Raw genomic sequence first — 16,362 nt, forward strand, 5'->3', positions numbered from 1 at the left:
AATCTGCCCCTGTCCCTGTGAATAATGCATGGCCTGCTGCAGTGCTGTGTCCTGGGAGACCCAGGCTGTGTCCTGTGCTCTGGGGAGCCTGTGTGTGTCCCCTGAGCCACCCTGGCTGTCACCGTGCTCACAGGGCTCTGAGCATTGGGGAAGAGACGAGGATCTGACCCCGTGTTTCAGAAGGCTGATTTATTATTTTATGATATATATTACATCAAAACTATACTAAAAGAATAGAAGATTTTTAGAAGATCAGAAGGCTGGCTAAGCTAAGAATAGAAAAGGAAGGAATGATAACAAAGGCTCGGCTCTCTGTCCAAGCCAGCTGACTGTGATTGGCCATTAATTAGAAACAACCCCATGAGACCAATCCCAGATGCACCTGTTGCATTCCACAGCAGCAGATAACCACTGTTTGCATTTTGTTCCTGAGGCCTCTCAGCTTCTCAGGAGGAGAAATCCTAAGGAGAGGATTTTCCATAAAAGATGTCTGCGACACCTCGGGCTGCTGCAGGGTCACTGCAGCCCCAGTCAGGGTCCCTGGGGTGGAGAGGGTGGAAAATGGGCTGTGCTGGTGCCCTCCTGCCATGGGGACACTCTGGGGCTGCTCAGGGCTGTCCTGGCTGTCCCTGGGGCTTTCCTGGGCTCGGTTTGGTTGGTTCAGCCCAGCAAGGCTGGCTCTGTTATTCAGAGAAAGTGAACCCCAGAAATATTCTTGGGAAGGTGTGCCTTGCTTTTGTCTGTGAGGAGAAATGTGGGGCTGCAGGTGTGGGGCACGGCTGGGGGGTTTGCAGTCCCAGGGATGCCCTGAGGGGCCGTGGGCACTGTGGCATGGGGCACAGCTGGGGGGTTTGCAGCCTTGGTGGTGCCCCGAGGGGCTGTGGGCACTGCAGTGCTGTGCCATGGGGTGATCCTGGGGGTTTGCAGCCTCAGTGGTGCCCTGAGGGGCCCTGGGCACTGCAGTGCCATGGCATGGGGCACAGCTGGTGATCCTGGGGGTTTGCAGCCTCCCTGGTGCCCCGAGGGGCCCTGGGCACTGCAGTGCCATGGCATGGGGCACAGCTGGTGATCCTGGGGGTTTGCAGCCTCAGTGGTGCCCTGAGGGGCCCTGGGCACTGCAGTGCCATGGCATGGGGCACAGCTGGTGATCCTGGGGGTTTGCAGCCTCCCTGGTGCCCCGAGGGGCCCTGGGCACTGCAGTGCCATGGCATGGGGCACAGCTGGTGATCCTGGGGGTTTGCAGCCTCTCTGGTGCCCCGAGGGGCCCTGGGCACAGCAGTGCCTGGCCGTGCTGGCAGCTGTGTCCCTTCCAGGACGGTGACACGGACAAGAAGGACCCGTTTGAGGAGAGTGGGCTGAGCCTGAGCCCCACGGCGGCCGAGGCCAAGGAGAAGGTGAGGGCCAAGCGAGTGAAGAAGCGAGCGCCGCAGATGGACTGGAACAAGAAACGGGAGATTTTCAGCAATTTCTGAGCCCTCCCTCCCGCCCAGCTCGGACCTTTCTGAGGTGCCTACGCCTGTCCTTCGGTGTCCACGTGAGATGCTTTGTGCTCTGCTCTTCACTGGTTGCTTTTACAAGGCGTATTTTAAAGCCCTTTTTATTTTTATTTTTTATTATTATTATTGTTATTATTATTATTATTATTATTATTGTTACTCACCAGCGATTCTCATAAGAAAAATGTGACCAAAGCTCCTTTTCTTGCTTGCTCTGAGCCTGGCTCCGGCTGCCTGCCGTCCCTGTTCTATGAGAAAGGACTGGAAGAATTTTAACTCTTCTTTCTTACCTGCAGCATTTAGGCTTCTGTTACTTCTTTTTTTTGCTTTTTACGTGGGGTGTTTTGGCTTTGTGGGTGTCCCAGGCTGAGCCCCGTGGGATGCTCAGTGCCCCTGTGGAAGCATCTCATGGCTCCTGGTGGGGGTGCCAGGAACCCCCTCCCCAGCTCCCCAGCATCAGCTGCTCCCACCATGGGAAAATGGACTGTGGCTGGAAAGTGCTCGTTGGCTTTGCTGTTGAAGCAAAAATATTTGTTTTGTTGGGTTTTTTTTTTTGTTGTTTTTTAATGAAGTCCATGTGTTTCCAGTTAGTTTAGGAGCCTCCCCCTCAGCAGCAGCTCCTGCCCAGGCAGTAAAAGCCCATTAAAAGCCCATTTTCATCCCAAGCATCTCTGCAGAGGGGAGAGGGTTTAAAAGCAAGCCCCAAACCCTGAGAGCACAGCTCTCCCCAGCTGCAGCCGTGGATGTGGCAGGAGAAGGAGGAGCAGCAGGGCCAGCCCTGCCCCACGGAGCACCAAGATGAGAACCACGAGATGCTACAAACCCCTCTGGACAGGCCTGGCAGTGGGGCTGAGCCCACATCTGCTGCCAGGAGGGAGCCCAGAGATGCAGCTGGGTTGGTGTCCCCAGCCTGGCAGTGTCACCGTGGGAAGGACACCCTCCAAAGGAATCCTCCACAGGACACCCTCCAAAGGAATCCTCCACAGGACACCCTCCAGAGCCCGGGGTGTCCCTGGGGCTGCAGGTGGAGCAGGCTCTGCAGTGATGGCGTGGGCAGCACCCCTGGCCTCCTCCAAACCCACTCTGGCCATTCAGAGTGTATCTAAAGCACTACAGATGAGTCCTTTGATCTCTTTATTGTTCCCTCTGGGTGTGTGGGTGAAGGTGGCCCAGCTGAGCTGAGGGAGCAGAGCTGGGTTACAGGGCAGGGGCTGCCCCACTGCTCCCCTGCCCCTGCAGGACCCCAGCCCTGCTCTGGGGAGGGACGGGGGGCACAGAGCCCCTGTTCCCAGCTGGGGTCAGTGATCAGTGGGTGAGGGCTGAGCACAGAGCTGTGCCCTGCCTCCCTCAGCCCCTCTGGGATGGAGCCCCTGGCTGGGCAGGGTGCTGTGGGTGTGGGAATGGCTCTGCACGGATTTCCCAAGGAATCCCCAAATTGTGGAGCTAAAGGTGCCTTATGCCATGCTCTGCTGTCCTCAGCAGGGGCTGGGGCTCAGCGCAGGGTGTTGGGCTGCCCTGGGCAGCAGCTGGTGCCCCTGGCCTTGTGCTGCTGGCAGGAGAGCGTGGAGAGCCTCAGGGGTGAAGGAGATGAGTTCTCTGTATGAAAGTGATCTTTGAGGATTGTCGATGGGCTGAACAGGTTGCAAATAATGGCTTTGGAGAGGAGCTGGTGCAGGTTTGGCTGTGGGTGACGAGACAGGACATGGGGGTGATGGGGATGTGGAGAGGCTGCCTCCCCTTGGGGCTCTGCCATTAGCCAGACACCTCTTCCCCATCCCACTTCAAGCTACCTGCTCTCTTTTTGACCCCCCAAAATACTGTTTTCTCTGTCTGGGTGATGTTTGGAAGGAGCCCCTCTTTCCCATGCTGTGCCCACATTGCCAAACCCCGGCAGTGCCCGGGCTGTGCAGGGCAGAGCAGCCCCAGGACACCCTGGTGCCCATCAGAGAGCACAGACCTGGTGTCAACGCCCCATTCCTCAGCCCAGACTGCTGGACTTGAGGGGAGAAAGGAAAAAAAAAAACCTTGTGTAGTGTTGAATGTAGATCAAAAGAAATCAGGCGTGCAAATCCGTGTTGGTAAGATTGCAAATCTTAATCTGTCAGTGCAAGGAAACTGCTCCTGGTTGAAGCATTACTGCATTCCTGACATCTTGTTGTAGCTCGGTAGTAATTATTCAGTTCCTGTACATTTAACTTGGAAAAGAAAAATCAATAAAGTCTAAGGCTGGCAGCAGCATTGCAAACCCATATGTACGCTGTAATGTCAGTAATAAACTTGGTTTGCCATGTACCCAGCACTTATCTGCTCCTTCCTCAGCTGCTCAGGGAGCCCTGGGCGGAACTGCAGCCCTCCAGCACATTGTAAACTTTGCTTCCTCTTCGGAGAGGAGCTGGAATTACCCTTTGAAGCTCCACAATGAAGTCAGCACTGCCCTTTCTTTGAAGAACAAAACGCTGGGGTGGTGCTGTCCCTGCCAGCTCCTGGGGACACAGCCTGGCTCCCGTGGCTGTGTGACCCTCGTGGCACACACAGAGTGGCACTGCTGATGCTGTGCATCACCCAGAACCCAGGGATTGCTCATCCAGCAGGGATTCCTCTGCTCCTGGCTTGGGAAGGCTCCAGCTGCACCTTGGGATCACCAAGGCTGGAAGAGATCTCCAGGGTCAAGTCCAACCTGTGCCCCATTCCCTGCCTTGTCCCCATCCCTGCCTTGTCCCCATCCCTACCCTTGTCCCCATCCCCACCTTGTCCCCATCCCTGCCTTGTCCCCATCCCTACCCTTGTCCCCATCCCCAGAGCTCTGAGTGCACATCCAGCTCTGGACACCTCCAGGGATGGGAGCTCCACCACCACCCTCCTGTGCAGCCCCTTCCAGTGTTTAACAGCCTTTCCCATGAAGGAATTCCTGCTGCTGTGCACCCTGGATGTCCCCTGGCCCAGCTCCTGTCCTGTGGTAGGTCCTGTGGCAGGGCTGGGCAGGTTCTGCTCCCTGTTCTCAGCCTGGCGGGGTTGCCATGGCTCAGCCCTGCTCAGGTCACCCACGTTCTCCTCCCCTCAGCCAGTGCCACACAAATGCCAGCAAACTCGTGGGTGCAAAAAGCCCTCACCACCTTTATTAAACAGTATTTACAAGCAGCAGCAGCAGCTCCCTGAGGACAAAGCTTTTCCCTGCAGTGACTCAGAGTGGCACAGCTGGGCTGTGCTCAGCCATTCAGCCAGGCTGCAGCGTGCAGCTGTGTCCCAGCAGGATTGCTGCCTCTCCAAGCCCCTTTTCCCTCTGCAGAGCTGAGCCATGGCCAGGGGCTGTTCCTGGAGCTGCTGAGCAGGCTCCTGTCCCTGCAGCCACACTGCCAGCCCTGTGCCAGGCCCAAGCAGCTCTGTGGCTCTGCCAAGGCTGGATGGTCCCTCAGGGTCTCTTGGCAGCAGGGCAGATGTCTTGGTTGAGGCACTGGCTGCAGCGAGGGCTCACAGGCAGGCAGGTCTGCTGCCCAAAGCCCACCAGGAGCCAGTTGATCTCCTTCCAGAGGTCCCTGCAGAGGGGGGACAAACAGCACCATTGCCATGCAGCTTGGAAGGGGTGAGAACAGCCTGTGGTGCTAATGGGATCCTTTTTCCTTTCTGCCTGTCCCTTCTGAAGGTGAGTCCCAACCCTGCCGGCCCTGCCAGATCCCTGCTGGAACAGCCCTCCCAACCCTTCCTGGTCCTGCTGGGCTGGGGGGAGCAGTGCCTGTGCTCAGGCACGTGCCAGGTGTGGGGCTGCCCCTCTGTGCCAGCTGTGTTTGATACTGAACAACAACCACCAGTGAGGCCAGCATCCAGCCCTGCTGCTCTGGCCACTGGGCTCAGCAAGGAACAGCGCCTGGCCTGGGTCATGGTAAACCTGGCAAGGCAAAAATGAGGGATCAAGAGCTGCACTGGTGGTGCCTGATCCATCTGATAACAACAGAGCCAGCACACAGGTGAGATATTGCTGCTGTGGCTTGGGCAGAGGGGAAACACTGCGAGCCTGAAAGGAGCAAGGAGCCAAAATGCAGCCCCAAGCAGGGCTGTGTGCAGACACGGGGCCTCACCTGGGCAGCCACTCCTCCAGTGCCACCCGAGTCTGCTCGGGGCTCTTGGTCTCCTTCTTCACCCACTGGAGCCTGTTGGAGATCCTGTGCACGTGGGTGTCCACAGCTGGGGAGGGAGAGCCAGAGTTCAGCTGGGGCAGGCACAGAGAGAGACAGAGCAGAGCCCCAGGTGTCTGTGACAGCCCCCAGGACACAAGGACAGAGCAGAGCCCCAGGTGTCTGTCACAGCCCCCAGGCTGGCCCTGGGGCAGCAGAGCACCCAGCTGGGACAGAGCACAGGGCAGGGGGGGGCTCACTCCAAGAACAAACATTTTCTTCCCAGGCCTGCAGCCAAAAGCATTTGGGGTGGGTGTCTGTCTGTCCCTCCCCAGGCTCACACAGCCTCTCCCAAGGCTCCCCAGCCCCATGGAGCAGGCACAGGCCTGGCCCCTGCTCCCTCTGCACGTTCCCATCCTCCCAGAGTTTCAGCTGAGTTACGCAAACTGCGCTCTCTGCCCCTTCCTCTGCCCGCATGGAAAACACATTTCATAATACCCACCAGCAGAGAGGGCTTGGGAGGCTTAAAGCAGTGTTTATAATGTGCTTTGAGCTCAAAAGCTCTGCATGCAAAGTGTATTATTGTTAGATCAGCGGTGATAAACCTGTCTCTGGGGCTAATTGGGCAAAACCCAGGAAATCGCTGTAAACAGGAAGACTGAGCCTTGCCTCCCAAATCAAACCCGAGCACACAATTATTTGGAAAGCACTTGGCTGCTTTGGCTGCCTCTGGACTTCCCTCCCCCACAGCAGGAGAACGACAGACCCCAAGGGCTGCTGGATGCAGGGCAGGGGCCACAGCCTGTCCAGCTGATGGTCACCATTGGGGCTGCAGGCTCCAGCTCCCACCCAGCCGCTCCTCCTGCCTTTCCCAGGGCTCTCCCATCCTTCTGGAACACTCCTCTGTCCCCAGGGGCCCCAGGGCAGGACCTGCAGGTGATGGTCCAGCCCCATCTGGCACCAGCTCCCCAGGGCTGTGACTTCCCTTGGGGATGTCTGTTATCAGATGTGGGGAGGAACAGCAGCTGCTCACATCCTGCAGCTCCCTGGGTGAGTGCTGAGGGTCACATCACTCCCTTAGCCAGATACTGAACCAAAGGGGTGTTAGCAGGCTGCTGGGGCTGCAGTGCTGCCCCTCTGCCCAGGGATGGGCTGGGATTTAGGAGAGGGATGGGAGAAGCACAGGTTACCTATCCCAGCCACGCTGTCCCAGGCAATGTGCATGGCCAGATGGGCCATTTTGGGCCCAACTCCTGGCAGCTGCACCAGCTCCTCCACAGTGCTCGGGATGTCCCCTCCGTATTTCTGCTTCAGGATGGCCGTGGTCTGCTTGATGTACTTCACCTTGTTCTGCAAAGCCAAGGGGAGAGGCACGCAGTCCAAGCTGCCCTGCAACACAGGGAAAACAGACCCACAGCCCAGGAAAGCAACCATTCCTGAGTGTGTGTTACAGGTGAGGCCACACATGGGAGCTGTGGAGGAGACAGAGCCTCGGCTTCTACATGAAATGAAAATGCTGAGAGCTGGGAGCTCCAACCTCCTCCTGCACAGGCCCTGCAGCCAACAATCCCATCCTGCTGGCAATACAAAGTGCCAAAACTGGTGTCAAATCCAGCGTCTAGCCTGATTCCAGGGGAGAGAGGAGGGCATAGGGGCTCTGTGTCTGTGTGGCAATCCTGCACTCACCTGTCACTACAGGACATGAAATAATACAGTGTGGACACACTGCTCTTTTCAAGGCAAAAAGAGACTTAATTTTTGACTCTTAACATTTATAGACTTCTAAAAGTGATAGTGGATTGGAGGGTGAAAGTGCCACCTCTCCAATGACACTAGACAAATCAACAATCCATCAAATTTCTTCCATAAAAAAATAGAAAACAATACGTTATTTACATGAAATGTGAAAGAAAGTTCGTTACACGAATGTAACCATCAAAAAGCTTAGAAAACCCTAAAAGATCAGAACAGCACTGACCCTCCAGAAGCCCACGGGGTAGATGATGTGGCCCAGGCTCTCCTCATCCATCTGCAGCACGCTGTCCACGGTGAGGCCGCGCCGGCGCAGGCGCAGCATGGCAGCGCTCGTCACCTGGTCCTTGGTCTGGCTGGACAGCATCAGGGCCAGCAGCACCTGGTACCGCCTCACCTGGGGACACCGGGGACACAGGGGACACTGAGATACCCTGGGGGATCCATGGCAGCGCTCGTCACCTGGTCCTTGGTCTGGCTGGACAGCATCAGGGCCAGCAGCACCTGGTACCGCCTCACCTGGGCACACAGGGCACACAGGGGACACTGACACACCCTGGGGGGATCCAGCAGCTCTGCACCACCCTCAGGGCAGGGTGTGCTCCCACTCTTCAGCCCAGTCTGCCTCCAAGAGACTGGTAGGCTGCAACAGGAATAATCCATAACCAACAGGAATAATCCATAACCAACAGGAATAATCCATAACCAACAGGAATAATCCATAACCTTCTAATTCCACCACACAATAAAGGGAGAAAAGAAACACCTTCAAGCTCAGCTGTCAGTACCTGTGAGAGGGCAGGGAGCAGCTCTGCCTGCTGGAATACTCCTAAGACAGTGCTGAGCCACAAAGGGCTGGACATAGCTTTCCCTGAGGATGGCATTCCCAGGAGAGCCACAGGATGCACAGGCACAAACAGCCAATGATTTTTCATGCAATGTCTGCTCTAAGCAGCTTTTGAAAATCCCAACCCTTTCCCAGCAGGCTGCAGTAGGAACTGGTGTCTGGCTCCAGTGAGCTCCTCAGGGAACCAAATCTGAACAACTGGGATGACAGAGACTGGGAGAAGGAGGACAAATCCCAGGAATTCCTCTGCTGCTGCCACGAAGGGTTTAGCCAGGCCATCACCTCCTATTTCCCACTTCTTTCTTCCCAGATGTGATTCCATCCCACCAGAGTGAGGAGGATGATGCAGCTAACCCACAATGACCCTGGATAACGTGGGACACAATTCTCGCTCCAGCTCTCCTGCAAAGTTTGCAAAACCAGGTGCACCAGGAAAAATCCCTGCATGTGTGGAAACAGGATAATGTCAGGGTACAGAGAAATGGTGTGAGGAGCTGAGGGTTACAACATCCACTTTTTCTTGGAAGCAGCAAGGCAGCTTCCCCAGGGAAGAGAAGCTATTTGCATGTGGTCCCACAGCTGCCAGCCCACGCGGCTGAGAGCGTGCGATGCTGCCTGGTCCGGGGTCACAGCTCGTCCTTCTCCCCAGGGAGCAGCAAGGACAGCATTCCCTGTGCCAGGGCTGTCCAGCTGTGTCCTCCAGAGCCCTCCCTCAGAGCCCAGCACGTCCCACTGCTCCTCTGGATGATTCCCACTCCAGAGGCTCCTGCTGCTCCAAGCCCATGGGGTTGGATTAGTCAGTCTCCAGTCATTTCCAACCCTATCAATTCTGGGACTCTGTGATCCCCACATCCCCACTCCAGTGCCTCCCACTGCCCCTCCAAGCCTGCCCCACACATTCCTCTGCATTCCACAGCCACCTTGCTGGATACCTTCGCTGGACTCCTACAGAGATTTTTAAGGAAAATAAGAACATGGCTTCATGCCCTGCCAGCCTGCTCCATAAAGCAGCACTGCCCCTCACATTCATCACATCCTCTGGGACCAATCCCAGCCCTGATCCTGATCCAGTTTCTGTCCTGGAAACATCCCAAGTGGGACAGATCCAGGGGCAGCAGGAGGACGAGGGAGGCTGTATTCTCGTGTGCCTGCCAGAGCTGTCACCCATGGATGCTGTCACCCATGGATGCTGTCCCCTGTGGGAATGCTGTCACCCGTGGATGCTGTTACCTGTGGATGCTGCTCCCTGCGGGAATGCTGTCACCCGTGGGAATGCTGTTCCCCATGGATGCTGCTTCATGTGGGAATGCTGCTCCCTATGGGAATGCTGTTCCCTGTGGGAATGCTGTCACCCATGGATGCTGTTCCCTGTGGGAATGCTGTCACCCGTGGATGCTGTTCCCTGTGGGAATGCTGTCACCTGTGGATGCTTTTCCCTGTGGGAATGCTGCTCCCTGTGGGAATGCTGCTCCCTGTGGGAATGCTGTGACCCGTGGATGCTGTTCCCTGTGGGAATGCTGCCCCCACGGAATGCCTGGGTTACCTCTGGAGGCGCGCTGGTGTCGTAGCACCTGTGCACTCCCATCTCATCCACGGGAGCATCCCTGCCGCTCCTCATCTGGCGGATGCGCTGCAGCTGCTCCCGCCAGCGCGGCGGCTCCCAGCGCGGCTCGGCCCCCTCGCCCTGCCCTGCTTCATAGGCAATGGCCACGCTCTTCCTCCTCCTGCTCTGCCTCGGCACCGCGGGCGTGCCCCGGAGCTGGCTCCCTGCATGGATGGCAGAGATTCCAGGTTCAGGAGAGCTGCCTGCACAGAGCTCGGTGACAGCCCCATGTGCCACCAGTCGCCCAGGGGACCCTGAGCAGGGCGAGTTCCCTGCCCTGAGTCCCAACCCAAACACTGAGCATCCCCTGGCCCCAAGCAGAGCCAGCACAGCGTGAGGGAGGATGGAAGGACCTGTGAGACAAATGGCAACAGGTGACAGCAGTGGGGTCACATGTCACACCGTGGGGACAGTGTCCCAAACACAGGTGAGGCTGCTGGAGGTGCATCCCCAGCCCAAGACAACTACATCCCTCACTCCAAGGGGGACGTGACAAGGACACCCAGCCCCTGTCACAGCCATGCCGGGGCCTGGTGCAGCCCCAGCCACTCCCTGTATCCAGCACACCCCGATCCCCCCTTCCCGTACCAGCGATTCCCCCTCTCCCACACACCCCATGTCCCCAATCCCCTCTTCCCGTACCCCAGGAAGCCGTGATCCCTCCTTCATACTCTCCATTCCCTGTCCGTACACCCCATCCCCTATCCCCTGCCCGTACCCCCAGCCCCTACCCGTACCTCCATCCCCTATCCCGTATCCTATCCCCAGTCCCGTACCCCAATCTCCTGTCTCGTACCCCCATTCTCAGTCCCGTACCGCATCCCCTCCCCAGTACCCCATCCCCTGTCCCGCACCCTGATCTCCTGTCCCATACCCCATCCCTTATCTGTACCTCATCCCCTATCCCGTACACCATTCCCAGTCCCGTACCCCAGCCCCAGCCTGTACACCATCCCCTGTCCCGTACCCTGATCTCCTGTCCCATACCCCATCCCCTATCTGTACCCCCATCGCCTGCCCACACCCTGGTCCTCTGTCCGTACACACCATCCCCAGTCCCGTACCCCATCCCCTGCCCGTCCCCAGTCCCGTACCGCATCTCCTGCCCGTACCCCATTCCCAGGCCCCTACCCCATCCCCTGCCCGTCCCCTGTCCCCTGTCCCGTACCCCGTCCCCTGCCCGTACCCGCGCCGCCCCCGGCCGAGCGCAGCCGCCGCAGGCCGGGCCGGGCCGCGCTCATGGCGGCCCCGCGAACTACCGGGCCCGGGGCGCACCGCGGCTGCCGGAACGGGCGGGGCCAGCGCGGGGCGGGGCCGGCACCGGGCACCGGGCACCGGGCCCCGAGCGGAGCGGGCCGGGCCGGGCCGGGCCGGGCTCGGGGTGAGTGACGGGGGAGCCGGCCCCGGGAGGGGACCGCGCTTTGGGGGCCGCGCTGTGTCCCCGCTGCGTGTCCGGGGGCCGGGCTGTGACCCGCGGTGTGTTTGTTTGGGTATGGGATGTGACCCGCGGTGTGTTCGGGGGCTGGAGTGTGACCCCCGTTGTGTTTGTTGGGGTCTGGGCGTGACCCCCTTTGTGTTTGGGGTCTGGCATGTGACCCTCGGTCTGTTTGGGATCTGTAGTGTGGCCCCCGGTATGTGTGGGACGTGGAGTGTGACCCTCGTTGTGTTTGTTGGGGTCTGGGGTGTGACTCCCCTTGTGTTCGGGGTCTGGGATGTGTCCCCCGTTGTGTGTCCCTAAGCGCTTATGGTATATCCTGGCTTGGGGTGGGTTGTGGCATGTTTGGATTTGGGGTGGGATGTGGCATATCCCGGCTTGGGATGGGATGTGGCATGTTCGGGCTTGTTCAGGGGTCGTGGGGGACAATGTGCTATCGCCCGGAGTGGGTTAGGGTTGTGGGGGTCCCCAGGGAGGTGTACTCCAAGTGTCCCTGGGGGCAGAGGGCTGGGGGCTGCGTGTGTCCCCTGGTGACACTGGGCTGGGGTCCATGGTGTGTCCCCTGGTGACACTGGGCTGGGGTCTGTGCCGTGTCCCCTGGTCACACTGGGCTGGGTCCATGCCATGTGCCCCGGGATGCAGGGACAGGCTGTGTGATGCATCCCCAGGAGCAGCAGCGATTGCTGTGCCAGGCTGTGGGAAGGCCATGGGATGTCCATGGGGCTCTGGGGTTGTACAGGGTGCTGTGCCCAGGGCCAGGTTCCCCAGGGGACAGTGGGTCGGGCAGGGAGAGGCAGTTTCTGCAGTTGTTGTTGTAATGCCATCCCTGTTCTTGCCCCATCTTTCCCTTGCCTGGCAGCACTTGGATGTTCCAGCACTCAGATTTGTGAGTCCTTCCTCACTTCCACATTGACAGCCCAGCACAGTGTGCTTGTCCTTTGCTTGGGGAACAAGTGTCCCGCTCACACCCTCCAAAAAGTGTGTGCACATGGACATGCTGCAGCAATCATCCTGTGTGCTGGGCTGGGTGTTCAGAGCTCCCAGTAAAGGGTGTCCCAAAGGTCCCTGTTCCATGGGGGATGCAGGTGCTGAAGGCAGGAGCAGCACAAGCTCCTTGTGTTTCCTCAGTGTTGGGCTTCTCCCATGTTTGAAAAGGCTCAAGGCACCCAAGCTCTTTGAAGAAGCCTGGTGTGATGCTGTTATTGGGGTTTTCCTGCTGAAATATCCCTTACCAGAGCCCTGTTCTGTGTTTGCAGGGCCTCAGCGCTGGGCAGCCATGGCAAAGCCTCAGAGCAAGGATTCCGGGCTGAAGGAGAAGTTCAGGAACCTCCTGGGGCTGGGAACATCCCGGGGAAGCTCCAAGTCTTCAGAAGGCAAGCAGACAGAGTTCATCATCACTGCAGAAATACTCAAGGTGTGAGAACTGAGTGGAGTGAAGGTGGGGATAGTGCCTGGGGTGCCTCAGCTGAGGGGGTCCCGCTCCTTTCCTGTTTTTTTGGCACTCAGTTCCTCTCCATGATTCCCTCTCCTGATTCTCTAGTGAGCTGGATGTAGAACTCACCTACTTTGAAGCTCCAGCATTTGAGTTATTCCCTCTTTGAATGCTTTGGAGATATTTGTTATGTTGGGTTACAGGCTATTTCCCTGACCCCTCAATTTTTTATGGTCTGAGCTTGATGAAGTTTCTGTGGTGGCAGTTTCCACAAGCTGGGAACTGTTTCTGTTTTATGGAAACCTTACAGTGCTGTGGAAATGAAAAATAAAATAATTGATTCCAGTAATTGGTACCACAAGTCTTTAAGCAGAATCGTTGGCACATGAGGAGGAAAATGCAAAAAAAAAGGGAGAAGGAGACCAGAATTCCTTCTCCCCTTGGAGAAATGGAAAAGTGTTTCTGGTAAGATAAACTGTTAGCTTATTTCTCCATTTCTTTCCAGGAACTGAGCATAGAGTGTGGATTGAGTAACAGGATACGAGCAATCAGTCAAATCTGTGAAGTGGCAAAAACCAAAAAAATTGAAGAGGTGAGTTCCAAAGTGTTCAGTGAGTGTTGGAAGGATGGAAATGTAAGCAGCAGCTCTCAGACTATCGTAAGGGACTCCTGTTGTTTAGAAAGCTTTTTAGAATGGGTGATCCCAGAGGCTGCTTTGTGCTGTAAAAGGGAATTAGTCTGCCCAACACTCCAGCTCTGCGGCAGAGGTGATGAAGCTGTTGGGCTTCCTGCATCATCCTGGAAGGAGAATGCTGGGGATGTTCAGGACAGCTCATGGGAGATGATGTTTGGAGAGATTTCCTTATCTCCTGGCTTGTTAATAAGCATCCCCCACTTGGTTTTTAACTCATCTTGTAGCTGGGTGAAGGCTTCTGCACAAATATTCCCACTTGCATTGAGTGTGGAATGAGGAATTGCAGTTCCTGGGGTGTAGGGCTGGATTTGGGGTCTCCTGGGGTTGGTCTGAGTGTGTGACCAGGTGGGTGAGTGTCCCTCAGAGCAGAGAGCCCCGCACGTGGAACCCCTGGATCTTGGTCATGAATTGCCATCATTCATTGTGCCCTGCTGGCTGGAGCTCCTGGAGGAGCTGAGCTCCCCTGCCTCATGCTTTTGCCGTGGTTTTGGTGTTTGTTGTGCCCCCAGCACGCCGTGGAGGCCGTGTGGAAGGTGGTGGCTGACATGCTGCAGCCGGAGCGTCCCGCCGAGGCCAGGCACGCCGTGCTCCACCTGCTCAAGTCCATCGTCCAGGGACAGGTGACAGCAGCCCCACGGGGCAGGGGACACTGACCTGAACTGGGCTTTGTGCAGGGGGGAAAATGGGAGAAGCACCAGGGAGCTCTTCTCTACAAATGTTCATATTTGTCATTTTGGTTGCGTCTCATAAATGAGAAGAGGAAGCGTTTTAGTTTTAAGTCTTGGTTTGACCTCGCAGCAAAGCTTTTCATACAGCTCACAGAAAGCTGTTCTGGTTTGGGGTAACGCTCTTGAGAAAGAGGAAATACTTTGGGTTAAGTTCAGCATAATTCAGCAGATTTTATGTGGTCTTTGCCCAGACCTTCTAGTCCCAGTTTGCAGCTGGTTTTGATGTTTCAGGTATGCAAGGGGTTCTGTGTGAGACACTTCTAGCCTGGCCAAGTTCAGCACACAAGGAATTCTTCAGATTTCCCAACGTGTTGCACAAACATGGGGCTGAATCAGCCCAAATTTGTCATTGTCAGTGTTCTGAGAAAGCAGGGGTGGGTGCTTATGAAGGGAGTAGGCATCGATTCAACAAAAAGCTGATTTAAAGCATGAAGGTTACTGAGGTGTACCTTGCTGATGTCCAGGCCTTAACCCCTTCCCTTTTTTCATTTCCAGGGTGAGAGGCTGGGCATCCTCAGAGCCCACTTTTTTAAGGTTATTAAGGATTACCCCTCCAATGAAGACGTGCACGAGCGGCTGGAAGTGTTCAAGGCTCTGACGGAGAACGGGCGCTACATCACCTACTTGGAGGAGGAGCTGGGTGAGCACTGTCCCAGCTCCTCTTCAATCTGGGGGGCAAAATCCAGGCAGAGACACCCAGTGATAACACAAAAAGTAGCGGTGTCACTCCTGGGTAGAAGGTAACAGGGTTTTTTCCCTTTTTTAGCTGATTTTGTGCTACAGTGGATGGATGTTGGACTGACGTCTGAGTTCCTCCTGGTTCTGGTGAACCTGGTGAAATTCAATAGCTGCTACCTGGAAGACTACGTAGCTGACATGGTCCAGTAAGTTGGGTTTTTTAACCCCTACCTGCTTATTCCTGGTAAATTACAGAGAGAAAGTTACAGATCAATACACAGACAACTGGGATATTTTTGTCCCCATCTGGATCTGTTTCATCCTAGGTGATTTCTGACAAATATTTGATTTTCAGTTCTTGCGGTGTTCAGGTCTGTTTCAGCTTAACTAAATGTGCTTCTCCCATTCCCATTCCATGGGGTGGGTCTGTTTGCATTGCTTAGTCTCACAAGGGTCTGTGCTGTTGCATTACCTGAGCTGCATTTAAGTCTCCCTTTGACTTTACAAAAGAGATTGCAGAGCTCAGTGTCCCTTGGGCTGTCACCACCATTGCCCCAGGAAGGGCAGCGAGGAGTTACATAGCATGGCAATTAACCTGACTGCTCTGGCTCTTTGTAATTTGCCTGAAATCATGTGGAGCAAACAATTATAATTAAATGTTCTTTCTTAACAGCAAGATCTGCCTCTTGTGCATTCAGACTTCATCATCTATGGACATAGAGGTCAGTGATCTGAGCTTCTTTTAGTACTGCAGAACTCTTTGAAGTTCTTTGTAACTTCTACAAACAAAATCAGATCATCAGACTCTGGGTTTATTCTCATCTTTCAAGAGAGCTGATGCAATATTATGTTATTTGTAAGCCAGTAAATCTCATACACCAACAATTTATTCCAAAGCAAACAGAGCATTAATCAATTTGATAAACGAATCGACAGTGCTTTTTAGAAAGGAAAAAACCCCCAAAATATCTTCATCCATTTTGACTTCCAGAAGATTTTCTGGGTGTGCCAGGTGTGGATTTGACCCAGCTGATTGACTTTTGTCTTTCCCAAAGATTTCCTTGCAAGTCCTGGATGCAGTTGTTTGCTACAACTGCCTGCCCTCGGAGAACCTGCCCGTGTTCATCATCACCCTGTGCCGCACCATCAACGTGAAGGAGCTCTGTGAGCCCTGCTGGAAGGTCAGGAACCCTGCTTGCTTTCATGAATTCACCCCTGGATGAGGTGCCAGACTGACCTGGGCACATTTGCCGCCAGTTTCAGCTTGGTTTGAAGAGTAATTAAAATTAAAACTTGTTGAAGTACTGAGGGATCAGCTTCTCGTTAGTGCAAGTTGTGTTATGTCCATGGGATTCTCCCCTGGTTTCAGCTGCTGTGGCAGGGAAAGGCAGGTCATGTTTACTCAGAAGCATGGCCATTTAATGCATGTTTAGGCACTGAGTGTTTGAACAGCTGGGGATTGAGGTGTTCTCTCTGCATTGCAGCTCATGCGCAACCTCCTGGGGACCCACCTGGGACACAGTGCCATCTACAACATGTGCAGGATCATGGAAGACAGGTAAGGGAGCAGCATCCTGAAATCCAGGGA

At 55.7% G+C, this 16,362-nt stretch overlaps 3 protein-coding genes across 5 annotated transcripts in view; 2 read left to right on the plus strand and 1 right to left on the minus strand.

The window, feature by feature from the left end:
* The window catches only part of NHERF2 (NHERF family PDZ scaffold protein 2), a 31,663-nt gene extending 29,620 nt beyond the window's left edge, over positions 1-2,043 (plus strand). For all 3 annotated transcript variants that reach the window (XM_058815745.1, XM_058815747.1, XM_058815748.1), the window contains exon 7: positions 1,314-2,043. In XM_058815745.1, the coding sequence (XP_058671728.1) occupies positions 1,314-1,472 (159 nt within the window). In that variant the 3' untranslated portion in view covers positions 1,473-2,043. The remainder of the gene's footprint in view (positions 1-1,313) is intronic.
* Positions 2,044-4,604: 2,561 nt separating this feature from the next.
* NTHL1 (nth like DNA glycosylase 1) lies at positions 4,605-11,063 on the minus strand. Its single transcript, XM_058816096.1, has 6 exons — positions 10,994-11,063; positions 9,748-9,971; positions 7,584-7,754; positions 6,796-6,955; positions 5,570-5,675; positions 4,605-5,029 (listed from the first exon to the last, which is right to left on the minus strand). Exons 1-6 carry the CDS (start codon positions 11,046-11,048, stop codon positions 4,906-4,908), a joined length of 840 nt encoding a protein of 279 aa, XP_058672079.1. The 5' UTR covers positions 11,049-11,063; the 3' UTR covers positions 4,605-4,905.
* Positions 11,064-11,126: 63 nt separating this feature from the next.
* The window catches only part of TSC2 (TSC complex subunit 2), a 33,274-nt gene continuing 28,038 nt past the window's right edge, over positions 11,127-16,362 (plus strand). The window contains exons 1-9 of the mRNA XM_058816059.1: positions 11,127-11,188; positions 12,499-12,656; positions 13,180-13,266; positions 13,878-13,988; positions 14,592-14,736; positions 14,863-14,980; positions 15,448-15,496; positions 15,830-15,955; positions 16,259-16,332. Coding sequence (XP_058672042.1) covers positions 12,519-12,656; positions 13,180-13,266; positions 13,878-13,988; positions 14,592-14,736; positions 14,863-14,980; positions 15,448-15,496; positions 15,830-15,955; positions 16,259-16,332 — 848 coding nt within the window. The 5' untranslated portion in view covers positions 11,127-11,188; positions 12,499-12,518. The remainder of the gene's footprint in view (positions 11,189-12,498; positions 12,657-13,179; positions 13,267-13,877; positions 13,989-14,591; positions 14,737-14,862; positions 14,981-15,447; positions 15,497-15,829; positions 15,956-16,258; positions 16,333-16,362) is intronic.

This window comes from Ammospiza caudacuta, chromosome 17 (genome assembly GCF_027887145.1).
Source record: "Ammospiza caudacuta isolate bAmmCau1 chromosome 17, bAmmCau1.pri, whole genome shotgun sequence".
NCBI classification, from domain to species: domain Eukaryota; kingdom Metazoa; phylum Chordata; class Aves; order Passeriformes; family Passerellidae; genus Ammospiza; species Ammospiza caudacuta.

Excerpts from the sequence above, each read along its gene's own strand:
- NTHL1 (XM_058816096.1), bottom strand. The coding sequence starts at position 11,048 with ATGAGCGCGGCCCGGCCCGGCCTGCGGCGGCTGCGCTCGGCCGGGGGC. Across the intron at positions 9,972-10,993 it reads CTCGGCCGGGGGCGGCGCGG|GGAGCCAGCTCCGGGGCACG; the intron begins GTACGGGCAGGG and ends CCATCCATGCAG. Across the intron at positions 6,956-7,583 it reads ACCCCGTGGGCTTCTGGAGG|AACAAGGTGAAGTACATCAA; the intron begins GTCAGTGCTGTT and ends TTGGCTTTGCAG.